The 17,829-nt window shown below is 40.5% G+C and overlaps 1 protein-coding gene across 1 annotated transcript in view; it reads right to left on the bottom strand.

Annotated features, from left to right (window-relative positions):
- Positions 1 to 17,829, bottom strand: part of csmd3b (CUB and Sushi multiple domains 3b) — a 303,941-nt gene that overhangs the window by 197,046 nt on the left and 89,066 nt on the right. The window contains 1 exon segment of the mRNA XM_034544984.1: positions 5,782 to 5,894. Coding sequence (XP_034400875.1) covers positions 5,782 to 5,894 — 113 coding nt within the window.

The raw sequence follows: 17,829 nt of genomic DNA, 5'->3' as shown, positions 1-17,829 counted from the left end.
TGTCGGATAGCTTTCACAACAAAAGATGTTTGTTTCCTGAATTATATGTGGAAAGAGATTAAACCCCGTTCTAACAAAAACAGCACACTTCTTCGACAAAATGAAACCAGGTTTGATGCAAAAGCATCAACAGGGGGACAGAGTGGTTATTGGACCAGGAGGGAGCAATGCCCCAACAGTCAAATGGCTTTAATCCTACCCCACTTGGTTTTACTTAACTCACTCTTCCTCCTTATTTTCTAGGGTACCTGTGAAGACAAACAGTTTGGAAGTGTGCTCATCCCTTCATTGCTGCTCATGAGTTTCCATACAGTTGAAAACAAAGGGATGACGAAATAAATGTAAATCAAAGATAGGTAAATCCAAAGATGAAATGGACACAACAATGTATAAGTGAAGGTAAGACATATATTAGCTCCCTCCTAGAAAATCTAAATCAATGATATCAAGCTAGAAGCTGAGCAACGTGTGTGCCCAGAAGGTCACTATATTGGCTGTAAACATCTGTGAGTAAGTAACACTCTCCATGGTATTGTGTGGAACTGATGGATAAATGCCCAGATGGAGAAGTTATTGATGTAAATGACATCTGGCCAGTGAGAGCTCTCAAAGTGTTTAACCTGCTGCCAGCAGCGAACTGTTTGTTTGCAAAAAAATGTCAAACCCCCCCAAAAAGATGAAGGTTAAGGAGTAGGCCGATCGAAAGAAGGTCACTCCTCCATTTATCTTATTTGATTTGGACCGATTCCACTCTCTCCGTTCCTGCTTCAGTCAGAATTCATACCTCTAGTTCCTTCACAATTCACTATGTATCAACAAAAAGACTCCAGACTGCTAAACGCTGAGCACAATACCATTGTTTTCACTAAAATATTAAATATAAATCAGCCAGAAATGAAATCTTAAGAACCAAATAAAATAAAAATGACTTTCGTAAGACAACATGCAATGTGTCCAACTTTGATTTGTTGGACACATTGCATGAGGGAACCTGATGTTCCTGCTTTTGTTTGCAATGTAGAAATAAACACGAGTTGTGCACCCAAAACCATTTGCCACTGAATGCGTTTTCCGTTCTATATTTTGTTCATCTTTGTTTATGCCTTCTCTTGAGGAACTATGTAAACTCTGCGTGGTTAGTGTAAATGAAGGTAGAAAAGTGTATCCCTGCTAGTCACAGAAAAGAGAAAAGCAAACAGTGGAGATAATATAAGTGCAAAGGAGAAGATGAAAAACAGCAGAAGTGAAGAGAGGTTGAAGATATGGGGAGTGAAGTCTCTGCTGACTTGTTGGTCACATGACAGCATGTCCGAGGCTAAAGGACATGTTCTCCAGTCCATGTCTGCTTCTGTAAGCTATGCATCTCCATGTATGTAGATGATGTGCTTTCTATGTTTGCTTGTGCCTCTGGACAATGAGAAAAAACACCAACAATCACATACAGCGCATCATATAACTGCAACTGCAATCTTGTTCTCATATGAAAATGTCCAAAAGATGTACTTTCATTTAGTCCATAGATATAAAACCTATTCTCTTCAATTATATACTTTTTTTCTTTTCATATTTTTGCGAATATTTTGTTGAGTTTTTGTCATTCAATACAGTCAAAAACACAAGTCAATGAAGGTAAAATCATTATTCAAAAATACAAATAAGAGTCGATGTATGCAGAGGAACAAGGTTGTGCAGATAAATACAGAGTAGAAGTAATAGGAAACAAAAGGAATAATTCTTCAACGATGACCATGCTGAGACAGTGTCTGTCTGTGTGTGTGTGTGTGTGTGTGTGTGTGTGTGTGTGTGTGTCGAAGTGCTGTGATAATCTGATTCCTCCTCATCAGCACAATATCAAACTGCCTCCGACATCATGCTAAATAATACATTGTTCTTTTTCTCTCTCTGTTTCCCACACACACATGCATCTATACACACCGTATGGTATGTGCTGATGTATGAATTAGTTATGACCCGACAGTCTTCAGAAGAAGAGGATAAAATGTTCAAGGATTACATCAAAGTGTATCCCAGACAAGCTGAAAAGGATGGAGCCAACCTACCGTACCATTGCCCTGCCTATTGCAAAATCCCCTCCTATTGAGCGATCGATGAAAGAACTCTCTTCCATGTATCTCTGTTCTGTAATGTAATGATCCAGTGTGGTAATCCATTCATCCATCTGTCCATTCATACTTTCTCTTAAGAACATCCAGCTCCAAAGTGCAGTAGCAGCAGGTTGAGCAGAGCAGTGCTCCCCATCCACAGCCTCCAGCTCCTCTTGGGCTTGTGAGTCCCGAGGCGTTCACAGGCCAGGTGAGCCCTCCAGCATCTTCTGGGTGTTCCCCAGGGCCCCTCCTAGTTTGACGTGTCGGGAATGTTATATAATATGATTCAATGTGAAGAACTCCGACCGCCTTCCATATTTCTTAGCTTCTGCCCCTCATCCTTCAGTTTAGTCACGCTGCAAAGCGAACACAGTTTGGTCGTGACCTCTCTCCTTCCGTAATGACTGGGAGCTCATGACCAAAGCTGAGGGTTGCATCATAGACGTTTTGGTAAGCCCAGAGTGTCGCCTTCGTTCCCTCTACACAGCACTCTGGTAAAAACACCTGCATTACTGCCTATTGTTCTCATGCCCCAACTGACGGTATCTTGAACAGGAAAAATATTTGTATTAAAATCACTAGAAATTAAATCAGATTATTAAATACTTTCATTGGTAGATTATCATGTATGCACAATTAAATTGCCAGAGCAAAGCAGGCTTTGCATATGGGGGGGGGGGGGGTTGGGGAGCGTAGTCTTACTCTTAGATTGGTAACGTGTAAATATTGTGTGAGTGTGTGTGAACGGACTTGTACTTGTAAAGAGCTTTTCTAGTCTTCCGACCACTCAAAGCGCTTTAACACTATTTGTCATCATTCACCCATTCACACCCATTCATCCACTCATGGGAGGGGCTACCATGCAAGGTGCCGGATTCTAACCAACATTCATCCAGCCTTCACCCACCGTAGGCACAGCTTCGGGAGCAATTTGGGGTTAAGTGTCTGGCCCAAGGACACATCGACATGTGCTAGCGGAGATGGTGATCGAACCGCCGATCCTCTGATTGTAGGACGACCTTGCTCACCACTGAGCCACAGGCGGCCTGTTTGTGTGTGTATGAGTGAGAGTGAGACATGTAACCACTCATTTTAGAAGTTCCTGATGTTGTTCAAAATGTTATTTTGTACTTTCATCAATAATGGTGATGATGTATTCAAGTTATTGTCTAAACATTTATTTTTGTCAATGCTAAGGCAACACCTGCAGAAATCTAAAAAATGAATCGGCTCCAGGAGTAGATTAGGCAGAAGGATTACATGGAGTAAAGATGACATGCCAGAAAATTGTCCAAACCAGGCTAGATCATTCCTTCTGAGAAAATCTCCTCCTCTCTGTATGAATTCAGAGCCAAGCCGCGTGTTTTGGACAGTATGAGATGCCAGATATGGAAAGACAGACATATCATCAGCATAATGTTGCATTTTTGCAAAAGCCATGCGTGAGTACGCTCTCCCTTTCTCACACACGCAGAGGAAGTCAAACAGCTGAATGTATCGGAAACAAGGAACTCGTCAGATAAACCCCCTGGAGCAAATTATTTCTGTGTCGCACGCACGCACACAGACACACGCACACACGCACACACACACTCACACACAGACACACACACACACACAGACATATAATATAACACGCGCGCATAGAGATGCACACAGCATCAACATGGGCCAAGTAGGAAGTGGAAACTAGTGCCAGTGAATAAATCTGGGACAACTGCTCGGACGTACAAGTACAAACACACAAAGTTATGCACACACAAACTCAGATGCAGCATGTGTGCAGACTTTCACCAAGGCACTTTGCAATCAGTGATATTGTCATTATGCGGCACACCAGACACACGTATCAACATACTGAACACCCACCAACCATCCAACCTACATTCAGACAAGCACAAAGGCCCATAGAAGGATGCAGAGGGACACACAGTTAGGGAGTCATTTTCAACAGCAAGCAGCTGTGACCAACACTATGTGAGTGTGTGTGTGTGTGTGTGTGTGTGTGTGTGTGTGTGTGTGTGTGTGTGTCTATGCGTGCATATAAACGTGAACAAGATGTCATCTGAAAGTTAGTGAACAGAATTGTGCGAACACATTCAATATACATTAAATATTAGACCAGCAATAGATATTTTCAACAGGCCTTTTTCACGTTGGCACGAAAGCCTGAATAGGTGTGACTACCTTGACTGCCCATAACCACATCTCAATGTATGCATTGCAACAGATTCATATGTCTAACAATACGCCTATGATTATAATGTGAATCCAAACTATGGGTAATGTGTTTAATGCCTATGATCTACTGTAGTAAGTAAATGTCTTGCACTGTGCCCTTTTAAATGACATCTCAACACATCACAGAGAATAGCAAGGAGATACATAATTGTTGTTTTGTTGATTTGCGCAGTATCATGCGTGTGCCTCAGGTAGACAATTTTATGCTCCTCTGTTTTATGCTCCGGAACTAACTGCCTCATTGAGGACATCAAAGTTTCTCTAATCTAAATCTAATCTGAAATCGTTAATGCACACAGGACATAGTGAGTTCTAATTTTAACCATCACTTCAACTATTCATATCTCTTCTTTCATCTGTGAAAATAGTACCGTGATGTTTACGCGGGCCCTGAAGGGAGAGGGCAAAAGGGGACGCTTTTGCTACCCCTGCAATGGGCCACGTTCCCTCTGGAAGCAACAAACACATTATTTCTTTGTTTTTAACAAAAACATATCAAATAAGGATTTTATTTGTTCAGTGAAATGTTTAGTAGGTCCCATGTGTCAGAGAGAGCAAGTATGTCTGTTTTAGCTGAAGTTAATCAATATGTGCATTGGGTAAGATCTTTTAGGGCCCGATCCCTTCAAAATGGACTGATTCTCAAAATCTAGATTGTGGTTCTGAGACGTAAATATGACCACAAAACCCTGTTTCTGTCCCTGCAGAGCTATAATGTCAGGGCTTGAGTATGGTCTCATTCTTTGTCATGCTCTGTCTATGCTTTTCCTTATCTCTCTTTGGATTTGACAGCCTGCTATGTTGAAAGGAATGCACTTGTCACCCATTAGGAAGTCCTTTACTGTGCTGAGGGTAAAGGAGTCAGAGGGATTCAGTTCAGAACATGGCGGTTTTCCTTGAAAACGTTCACAATCTGAACGACTAAAGAATTGAACACAAATCATGTCTGTAACATAAAAAAAACACCCCTTATTCAGCGCCCATAAATGGTTAATGACACGATTGTAAAAATAAGACAGTAAATAATGTCTTTATTGGAGAAATTGTAATTGCTGACAAATACTGAACTTTCATAAAGACTTAAAAATATAAACTCACATACATTATAGTGTGTTAAAACCTTATTTGTGACGGTTCAATGTATGGTATTTAGGTTTCTCTAAGTATAATGTGTCTAGCAAAAATCAACAGGGGTTGCGCCGGGTAAACAGCACACAGTGCACCTGCTCAATTACTTCTGCATTCAAAAGCAAGGGGTCTACCAAGGGAGCTCCATGGCTCTAAGCCAGATTATGTGAGCTTTGGACTTTTATCCGACATTTGGTAATTAGCTAGTTGTTGTTATTCCCATTGTTCCTTTTTCCTCGACTATGTCAACATTGAAGGACAGCCTATACATTCTCACACACACAAACACAGGCAGGCACTGACTGACCTTCGTAGTTGAGTTTGAAGCCATGTGCAGAGACAGCAAAGTCACTGGTCAACCTCAAAGAGAAGACGTTTCCCGTGCTGGTGACGGGTGTAGGAATCTGGAAGCCTGTTAGCCTGTAGAAACACAAAGAAGAATGTGTTGACATTAAACACATTTCATTTACAAGAAAAACACAACAGGCTTTCCAGCTGTGAATCATTTAAGCTCTTCAGTACTGGTCAAGTAACTCTAAAAACTTGTTCCCAGTAACAATGATCCCCGCCAGTCTCTGATGTTTGCTCTTACCAGTACACCTGTCTGGCATAGAGCCTCTGGGGCAGAACATAATCAACTCTCCATCATTAGAAAACATAAAGATGGATTAAGTTTTTTTTATTTTCATAAACCAAGCCACAAGATCAAAGTGTACCAACAAAAAGGTGACATAGTAACACGGACACTGGTTTGTGTACAAATAGGTGGACAAAAGAACAGGAGTCAAGTAAGGAGGCAAGGCCGCCTGTACTTAAAATAGACTTACACACTTCAGCTTTTAGACTCCTTAAATGAAATGAGGAAGAAAAGAGAGGGAGGAACCGAAGGCCATCTTTTTTATTCATTAGGTATGGACCATCTTCCCGCCGTTACCATTCTTTATTTTCTTTTGCCTCCCTCCTTCCTTCCATTTCCTCCCTTCTGCTAGCATCCCTCCTTCTATTCCTCTTACCTCAACCCACTCGCACCAGCCCTTCCTCCAGCATTAGGTCGCCTAACTTCTTGTTCTTCTTCCCTCACTTCCTCTCCACTTTATGTGTCTTCCTCTCTGCCCTCTCTCTTGCCTCTTTTACACAGATGTTCAGCAATACGAAGCGCCATTACACAGCCTTTGCTTTTTATACACAGAATAAAACACCACTGGTGCAATGCTGCCCTGGTGTGTGATTTTAGATCGCGTGCCAACATTCTGGAGGCAAAAGAGGCGTGAGACAACAGTGTCGTGTCTAGTTTGTTTGAATGTGGTCCGGCCACCATCGATATGGCTCTGTAACTACCTAAATCTCTCTTTTTCCTCTTCTCTTTCCCTGGCATTCCTACAGCTAACTTTTTCTTTTTTCCTTTTCTTTTCTTTCTTCTTTTTACCCTTATCTTACTTATCACCCTTGTGTCACATCCTTTCCTTTTCATATCCATCCCCTAATGTTATACTCCCTGTCTATGTTTTTTTTTGTTTTTCATATCCCTTCTCTATACCACCTTTCTTTTCTACCTACATTCACTTTCATCCCTGTACCCACCCTACAAAGACCTTCTCACTCTGGCATCTATCTTTAAATATTCTCTCCCCTTCATCCCAGCCAGAGTGCAGTCTGTGATACTTTTAAACATGGGATGACATAAATCTCTTGGATCCTTCCGTATTACATGTGCTGCCTTGTTTATTTTTCTGGAACTGATTCAATAGCTATTCATTAGTTAGCCGTTAGTTCCGGATTGATCCTTACTCACTCCTCTGAGCTGTTTGTCTCACTCAATATGCTTCCTACCTTATCTTTCATAAAAGAAAGGAAAAAATCACGAAAGGAATGTCAGAAAATACTTGACATATTGTTCAATATTTGTACTTGTGAGTTGTTAAAAGGAATCTCTGACTGGCTAAATAGATTGTGGGAAGAAATATGATGTCTTTCTGTGACCTCTACATAAATCCATATCCAGTTAGTCTTTTGGAAATATTTTTAACTTTTACAATTAATGCATTGACTTCCGATAATTCTATGTCTTTTGAATTCATCCTTGCACTCACCTTTCTTCTCAATATGTCCTGATCGTTTATTATGACAGAAATATCACAGGATGTATTATGCAAGTAGACCAGGTAGAGAGCACTGGATGTATTAATCAATTAAATCAAGTAAAGAGCACATCATGTATTATGCAACTATAAACCTTGAATGTACTGGGTGAGTAGAGCAAATAGAATCATTTGAATGAGTTATGTGAGTTGGAGGCAGAGAGTCAAACAATGATCCGTGAAAGAGAAGAGGACATGCACAGGAATGTGAGGTGTCATAAAGAGGGTGATGTAGGATGAAACGGGACGCGGCAGGACTGGTAAGAAAACAGTTGAAGAGGAGCAATAAAAGATTCAATATCCAATCGTGGAACTGGAAATTGGGGACAAAGAAACAAGAAACAAGAGATTTGTGGGGAATCAACGGCTTTTCTCGCAAACCATTGAACAGACCATGATGTGCTGGGAGATGGGATGTATTTAAGGCCCTGTTTCATGATACATACTTTGTCGTACTTCAAAGCGTTATTCAAATTCTATACTTTTTATGTAAATATTTTTTATTGTAATCGGAACCAAGTTTAATTTTGCACCCGAAGAAACTCGCTTGGAGAAGGTCGTTCTTTTCCGAAACACTTGTGAGTTGTTAAATGGAATCTCCGACTGGCTAATGTGATTGTGGCAAGAAATATGATGTCTTATTGCGACATCTACATGAATGCATATCCAGTTGGTCTTTTTTGAATATTTTTAACTTTCACTATCAATGCATTGACTTCCTCTAATTCTATATCCTTTGAATTCATCTTTGCACTCACCTTTCTTCTCAATATGCCGTGATTGTTTATTGTCTCCACGTTTAAATTCGTCAGATTTTTAAAGAGTAAAACAACAACAGCCAATTGTTTCTTTAAGAACCTGCCCTCTTTCTATACGTCTTTCATCTTCTTTGTCTTTCTCCAACGTTGCTTTTACCCTCCGGAATGGACCTTTATTACTTTCACCATCTCACCTACTCCTTTTAATATTGGATTCATTTTCTCCGTGTCCAAACCCCTTGGGCCCAATCTCATTTCTTATTTTTACCCTTACCCCTGAGAGCAGATTTACAAGGGGTGGTGGTTGAAATCTTCCTGATGACCCCTCGAGACCCTGTTACTTTATTAGTAGTAATAGATGTGCCAAGCCACTTCATGACTAATAACAGTGCTTTGTCACTAGCTAACCTAGCTGACAAAGTTAAGTAAGTAAATAAGTAAGCTAGATAAGTGCAGAAATGTTGCTGCAGGACTCCAGTTAAATATTGAGCAACACATGCCATCAACGAGGGGAATGTGACATTCATATGTTGAATACTGGACTGTCATGCACAAACCAATACACATATTTTAACTTTTAATTGAACATTTCTCAAATGCATATGAATTCCAGATCCAATTTAATGTGCTGTTGAATACACCACATATATGCATCCTGTTAATCACAAATCCACTGGCATCTGTCTTGCATTTCTCACATACTGTACATGCAAATCAGAGGGTGGTGGTGATGCAGCTTCACTTTCATTAATTACAGTTAAGCCTGCAAATAAAGGAATTTGTTTGTGTTAGTTCTAACACAAACACCTCGATGAGCTGCATGTAGAGACAGAGTTTTGCTCGTTTCCATGGGAGAACTGCTGCTCCCTCACTCTTACCGAACATTGCCCTTACCCAGGTTCTGTTGGTGCGAAGGGCATTCACCAATACACATAAAGAAAATGATGGATCCTTTTTGAAACATTGTGTGCATTCATGTTAATGTAAGGAGCTTCTTAATAAAAACACAGCCAGATTAAAAAATAGCAAATATTGTGTTATGTAAATAACCCTAAAACTATTATCTTCGGCTTCCTCTCCAATATCATATTTGTTATGCTTTACTCCAGCCGAAAAACAAACTTTTAACACATACGCACACACACACACACACACACACACACGCACACACACACACACACACACACACACACATGCACACACCCTGAGTACTCTATTTCCTGTGTTACAATTTATCTCTGGATTTATGCATTTTGAGATTCACGAGGTAAAACCAAAATTATTTTACAGAAAGTGAAAGAGATGGAACAGATGGTGTCTGACATTCAAGGTCTTTTCCTGTGGGAGGGTTTGTGTGCTTGTGTAAGCGTGTGTGTGTGTGTGTGTGTGTGTGTGTGTGTGGTGTATGGAGTGAAATCACATTAGCAAGTGAATGAAGAACTAGCTAATATCAGCAGAGTGCTTTCTCTGCCCCCCACCACCACCACCACCACCATCACCACACACACACACACACACACACACACGCAAGGGGCGTCACACAGGATCACACACACAAACACAGATAGAGACACACCATTCTCTTTATTTCCTCCAAAAAAGCAACCATGCAGTCTGGCTAATGCGATTGTCAGACCCCCACCCCCTTCTGTTTCTCCGTTTCTCCTTCCTTTGTATCTGATAGTGTCTTTATTGCCAAGAGGAACATCTCTTTTTTTCCCTCATTATTATTACTACCATGAAAAAAAGGAGACACAGGATTGAAAGAGATTAATTGTAAAATAAAAAGGAGGAAGGATGGACACAATGAGAGAAATGCTGCACAGTTAACTTAGGGTTTTGTGTTGCATTGAAAAATTATTTCTCGGATCAAATCATATCTGATGTGATCTGCATCGTTTATTCACATCAAAGAGTCATCTGATACGGACCTACAGACCATGCACTCTCACATGCTGCGGATAGATATGCACGGCGCAGTGTGAGTAACTGCCTGGACGTGAAATTAACCAGTTTTATATATAATCATGTTAATACAGATTCAACTTTACTTAAAGCAACTATTTTCTGGTATAATATCAGTTTCCTACTGACAAGCTTTGATGATAATATGCAATTGATTTGCATGTTCTATTTTAATTTTAATTCAGAACATGCATATTACCTATAATAATATTATAATAATACTATTGCCATCCATATAGGGGGGGGGGCAACATACATAATAGAAATAGTCAGAGAAAGAAACCCACATTCATTTAGTTTGGAAATGAAATACATTAATGTAGATGTTTTCTGTTAAATATTTAGGATGGCCATTGAGTAAAACAAAACACATGTTGATTTGAGGACACTGAATGGAGTTATGGTTATGGTTACTACTAAATACCTAACCCAGCACCTCAACATAAACACAAATAGATCTATATTTTAGGTCTTTTATTCACTTTTCGGATGAGCCAAAAGGTCCTCATGCCCCCACAATCATCATTATTCAATCTAGCAAAGACACATGGAATTAGCTAGTCAAATATAGAGCTGAGTGCATTTTTAACATTTAAATACAATCTTAAGTATGCCAGGCTGCAAGGAAATACAGGTAGTATAATCTAACATACTGTATAAAGTATTTGACCACATATTTATGTAAAACAGAGATATTGAGCGATGATGTCAGCCAAAGAACTTCTTAAATGGAAAAAGAAATTGGTTAATTAAGGGGGATAAGAGTTGTGGTTTTCCCCTCATCTAGTGTCAGTATGTGTAGCTACTGGTCCCTCACCACCTAAGTAGCAGAACCAAGAGAGCATTGGGAGTGCTTGTCTGTGAACTATAGCAACTGTGTTCATCTGTGGCTGTGTGTGAGTGTGTGTGTGCGCACGTATTTTAGTTTGTGTGCATTTGATTGAGTTGATAGTGACCCAAGGCCTGACCCCACAAGCCTAAAGGGTCCTCCATCCATCACTCTTTTTCCAACCCTGCCTCCCATCCTCTCTTCCATTCTGACTCTTTCCATGGGGTCAATTTACTGGCCATTGGCTGTCTTTCTATATGTCGACCAATAAAGCTCCTCAGCCCATTGCTTCTCTTCATACTCTTGTGTCTGCCCACTCAGAGCAAACATAAATCAGTGTCTAAAATATCCTTCCTCGGAACAGCATACAGACATTTCTCAACTTTGTAAGTTATAAAAAGATGTAACTATTTGGTTTTGAACCTCTATTTCTGTGTCTTTTGCCCATGATTAAAATGTATTAGTTTCACAAAACAGTTTATTTAGGAGAGACGTGACAAAACCAATATAATACCTAAAATAAACAACAAAGACATCAACACATTTTATCCATTTAACAACCACACAGACTTTTAACCAAACCCATACACACCATCCACTATTGTTTTTTAGGGTATTTTGAATGCTGTATTTACTTTATTTCTTGTACATCAGTTTCTCTTATTGCATTACTGTTTCATCATGCAGTGTTTAGTTAATATTCATATGAGTATCAGACAAAACTCCCTCTCTCACACACACACACACACACACACACACACACACACACACAGACACACGCACACACACACATACACACACAGACACACACACCCTCACACCTGTAACATCTAGCTTGTTTCTGTCCTGTGTCTCATTTGGAGACCGACTCCTGACTTTGAACCAGTTGATTGAGGACAGCTGTCTAACTGACGGCTCACAGGAAATCTAATCTCCTGCATCGAATGCAGAATCTTTCACTTACACATCCCAATGCCTCTAAGATTGCACACACACTAGCGCAAATATATTGTCAATTGCCAGTCGTTGAACTGACAGTGGCCGCTTGGAAAATTGTCACATACTACCCGACCCTAAAATTCTCATGGCCATGTTTAGCTGTGTGAGTCAAAAAACACTAGCAACGAATGGAACACACTTTCCTTGCAGGAGCAAGTAGATAAAGTGCATCCTCCAAATTATGTTACATATTCAGTTTATCAATTAAATGTGCAACATATTGAACAGGAATAAACATGTGTAATAGCTCACAGACACATTCTCTTTACTAAAAAAATGACTTTTTAAGGTAATTACTGGAAAGAAGAATCATTACTGTAATAAATAAATGGAAAAAAAGCACACCCATACATAACATTATTAGGGCATCTATGGGGGCGCATGCTGAGGCCTTGCCACTTCTTGCAATATTCAGTAAACAAATGTGAAACATAATGTATGTATCCACTGTGTGATTTTGAAACCACTCCAAAATGTAATGGGTTCTTCTTCGGCCCATTCTACAAACTTCCACCAAGTTTCATAAACAATTTGGCCAGTAGTTATTCCTTATTTCACTGACCAACAAATAAAAAAACAAACAAACTGAACAGAAAATATAACCACCTGGGCTTCGGTAAATATTCAAAGTGACATGAAAAGAGAATTGTCCTCTTTAGTTTTCTCCTTCTTTCCTCTTTTCCACTTAATGTGAGTAGATGTATTTCCTCTACTCATATCTAAAGTTCAGGGTCTGTAGTGAGTGATTGATTAACAACACCGCTGAGTGACACACACACGCACACAGTCATTTTTCACGTTACAGTACATGTGGTCAATAGTCACTGGTGTGTCTTGTAAATCAGTCATTCCCACCCTGGACTGTGGGTGTGTGTGTGCTCGTGTATTTGTCTGTGTGTAGGGAGGACCTTGACCGTGGTGACATGCTATCCATTAAATTAGTCACACACACGTAAATTCACAAGATACAGATACATATAAACACACCTAGGCACCCTGAACAGGTCACCCTAACACCCCACTCATTGACTGGCTCCATTCATCACAGAGAGAGAGAGAGAGAGAGGGGGGAGGTAAGTGAAAAACAGAAAGATATATTAGCTCTCTATAGCCTCTAAAATGTATGATTAGCTATATGAGAATGAGCAGGAATCATTTTGTGTCATTGATTCACTGCACTGCATCATATTCGTTGAGGCAGAAATATATATATATATATATATATATATATATATATATATATATATATATATATATATGCAAGTGTGAGTCCATGCTTGAATGCACATGGACTCACACTTTCAGCTATTTGGAGCACAACCTACCCATTTATTGATTTAAAAAAATAGAATGAGCGGCTGTTGTGGCTTCAGCAGTGATACAATAATCAAAACGATTGCACTATGTATGACACCAAACATATTGAAATATGTTCACACTCAAAGCCTGTCAAGAATTGATACGCCGGTGAGGGTTTTTTAATACCCTCACCCACATGTCCCGTTATGAGAGCAAATCCACACTGCTAAACCTGCAAAAGTATGCATTTGTCAATGGATCTCGACCTGCAAAACACCAACTTTATGCATTCTAGGAGCAGAAGTCACAACCAAGGACTGAGAGACAAGGACACAGACACTGAGTGCTGCTGCGCTCTCCGAGGGGGGGGGGGGGGGGGGGGAGGGTGTGGCAGCTACAGCTGGAGTGGTCCAGAGTGCTCCCCTTCTCTCCTGCCTACAGTAGTGGGCGAGATATATGGGGCCCATATATGTTTGTTTCACTCATTGTCACTTATGTCAACCAGCAGTGCAAACATCCATTCCTGCCAATCCACCCCCACCCCCACCCCCCACGCCCCCCACCCCCACCCACAGGGACAATAACCTCTTTAGTGGGGCATGTTGAAGGAGTGGGGGTTCTCATCCCACAGCTTTGGAGGTGACAGGGGCCATCGCTGCTCTCTGTGCACCTCTGAGGAGAGACGGCCTGACTAGGGTTGAATAGTGGATTAACCTCATGTCAGCTACAGAGGTTCCAAGATAAACATGTAGAGACTCAGGCTGGCTTGAACTGACACACATTAAAGGCCCAATCCATAATTGTGGACTCGAAAACTGGCTCCTCTTGTGTTTTTTTGCATGCAGTTTTTGTTGGATTTTTGTGTGCGTCTGTACTCGATGTATGTTTAAATGAAAATATTTGATAATATCACCTTTTGACATGTATAACTGTATATATAACAACAAATGATCATTATATATATATATATATTTTTTTTACATAGGCTAGAAAAAATATCGAGTTGGTTTTTCTCATGAGACTTTCAATGGTAACAATAAACAGTATTCTTCCACTATAACATGATAAATGTTGTGAACCTCCCTCTCCCTTCCTCTCTTTGTCTCTCTCTCTCTTTCAGCCAGTTAGACAGATAGTGAGTGTTGCCCCCCTGAGCTAAAGCTTGTTTAGGCTGCTGGCTACCTCATCACTTGCTATTAGACCTGATAATAAAAGGGGCAAACCAACACATGGATGCATATACTGAAAGGGACACACACATTAGTGTGGGAGGCACACAAATGTTGTGGGTGAATGCAAGTGCACACACACACCACCTGCATTTCTTAGATAGGAAGAGACAGATTGCATATGTCTGCTGGCATTTAAAGGGGAGGTGTCATGGCTGACCTGACCTTAAAGGGACAGTCAGTGGAAAGATATATGGGCGGAGGGAGACTGGAAGGAAAGAGACGATGAGATGGGATGTTGAAAGACAGAGGGAGAATGTAGGATGAGAAATATGATGGGAGAGGACACGCACAAGTTGAGAGCGTATCAGAGCAGCAACACAATCTTCAGCAATTCATATTTCTTGTTTTTTACATTTTTCAAGACATATTTCAAATGTTTTTCTCCAATAAATATGAGACTGATGGGCAGGGAACCAGTCACGGCCGATTAGCTAAGAACAGGATCTGATGAGCAGTCAATCGATCGGTGCATAGCTAAATGAGTGTTGCTGGATTGAACTGTAAGTGAACTCTAGCTTGCTTGCTGGGCAACTCCTGTAAAATGACTTATTTTTAGTGAGGCCCAGCTTGAGATAATATTGAGTTTTTTGAAATGTTAGATTGTAGAGGTCAGCGAGTGGTCCCACTGTTATCTCATCAATGTGTTGATGTTTACTGCAATAAACAACCTTGTATTCCTCTGTGTGTGCGTGTGTGTGTGTGTGTGTGTGTGTATGTGTGTGTGTGTGTGTCTGTCCATCTGTACTGAAGGGTGTAACCTTGCCTGGGGTAATAACTACATCTTTGGCTTGTTAGATGCCACAAACGACCACACTACACAAAGTGTCACAGAGCCATCCAGTAGACTCAGGCGCAAACACACAAACCGACTAACAAAGCTACACACACACGTATTACACAAGTGTTGGCAAACCCTCAGATGTAGAGGCATTCACAAAGCAAATGGGTGAATGTTGCCTGTTGCCTGAAGGCTTTTGGCCCATTTTTGTCCCTGCTTAGGTGAAATCGTTTTAAACAAACCGATCCAATATAAAAACAAGACAACACAGCAACAGGCATATTCCCAACACCCTTGTGTTGTGTGTGAAGCCTCAAAAAGTACCACATGTAGAATATGTTAGGCAACTGATTTAAATGAAAAATAAATGATATTTTCCAGAAATAACAAAGACAAATATTAGCTTTGTGAAACCATTTTCCATTCAAGCAGTGATGAGAGTCGAGTCTTTTGAGTGGAGTCAAATTGTTCGAGCAAAAAGGGTTTTCACAAGCTGACACTCGAGCTCTGAAAATCACATTGAGAACAGCGTGATGTCAGGACCAGCATTAGCAACATTACAAAGAATGTTAAAAGCATATATATATAAAAATGACCTGCACCATGCTTCAGTTTATGACTGAAGAACTGCTGGCTGGCAGTATGGCTTTCAAACACACACACACACGCACACGCACACACACACATACACACATACACACACACACACACAAACAGACACACACACTCACAAACAGACAGAGAGAGACTGACGGATGAACTACTGGAAGCTTGATTCACTTTTGCCGTCAAGGACCACTAATGAACTGACAAAAATTAGACCACCTACCCTCATCTAAAGAGATTTTGCCTTTAGATGTTTATTACAGAATGTGTATTGAATCCATGAACCCAACTTTGAAACGACTGGTATAAATGCAGTGTAAAATCTATAAACTATAACGCAAGGATGTCTTTCTGTTCCTTGCATATCTCGAGAACCCCTCATTCCATATACTTCACAATTGAAGGGTGTATTGCTGGGCACCCATTGGTGGAGCGCTCTATCAAATTAGGTGCAATTTGGACACACAACACGTTCAATATTAATATTTTTGAATAAACAAGCACACAGCACATCTGCTGCTGGCAGACAGCATATGGATAACTGTAGTTCACTTTGGCTGATGCAATCTGTATCAACATAACTTTTCTTCACTTCCCTGGAGTCAACTAGCTGGAGCGGAGAGCCTGCACAGCAACAGCACCTCAATACCACCACACACTCAAATTGTCTAAGTTTTTCGATATAGTAATAGTAATAGTAGTAGTAATAGTCATTTATAACACAAATGAAGTGGCCCCTGGCAAAACAACTCAGGTGAGAGGGGGTTGTGCCCTTAACTTTATTCAACATATTGTGTATGATTTCCTCAGCAGACGTTTCACACAATGGCTTCATTGATATGAACAAAGTCGTTTTCAAGACCCCCCGTAGCAAACAGGTGTTATTGGGATGAACCGACCCCATATTGGGAATCTAAACAATTACTTTCTATTGAAAACATAATAATACTTAGTGAATACTTTATTAACAGTACTCAAAACCATATTTGTGAAGTACAGGTAATACCTATCAATAGTAAATGTATTAATAACGCACAGTAAAAGTCCTGCATTCAAATGTTGTGAAGGGTGAAAGAGGGGCATTATCAGCACAATGTACTGAATTTGAATTGTCCCGGTCCTCGGAGACGATCGTGGTCATGTTTCCATGCACCAGACTCCTTTTTAGAAAACCTCTCCTTTTACTGCAGCACGATCTCACAGTCTAAGTCCTGGTTCTGGTTCTCCCGTGCCCCCTTCACGTCCAGCAATATGGCCTGGGCCTCCAGCGGTGTGTTGTGGGTATTGTCCACTGGCCGGAGGGGGAGACGCTGCCACAGGGCACAGAGCTCTTGTCCTCTGCGGCGGACCGGTCGCTTTCCTCAAGCCCCACTGATTCCTGAGCTGAAAGAGTTTCTGGTTAAATCGCATGATTTAATCGAATTATGCGTGGAATCCGACCAAGTGGCATCTTTGCCAAGCGTCAGAATAGCAGTAAATAAAATAACCAAACTTCTCGCTGATGTAGGTCATATAAAGGCATTACTATTAAAATGAGACTGTTTCATAACCAGTTAAAAGTCCATCGGAGTAACTTTAAAGCTTTTTAAAAATAAATCGCAACCTGCAATGTAATCAGTAACATTTGTCTGTCAGGTAAATATAGGAGTACAATGTTTTCACCTCAGGTAGAAATCCATAGGAAGCAGTATACAGTTGAGTTGCATATTCATCCAGGGCTTTGGAGGCCCTTTGTACATTATGTCGGGGTA

Source organism: Cyclopterus lumpus, chromosome 11 (genome assembly GCF_009769545.1).
Source record: "Cyclopterus lumpus isolate fCycLum1 chromosome 11, fCycLum1.pri, whole genome shotgun sequence".
Lineage (NCBI taxonomy): Eukaryota > Metazoa > Chordata > Actinopteri > Perciformes > Cyclopteridae > Cyclopterus > Cyclopterus lumpus.
This window is presented reverse-complemented; position numbering and strand designations above follow the sequence as displayed.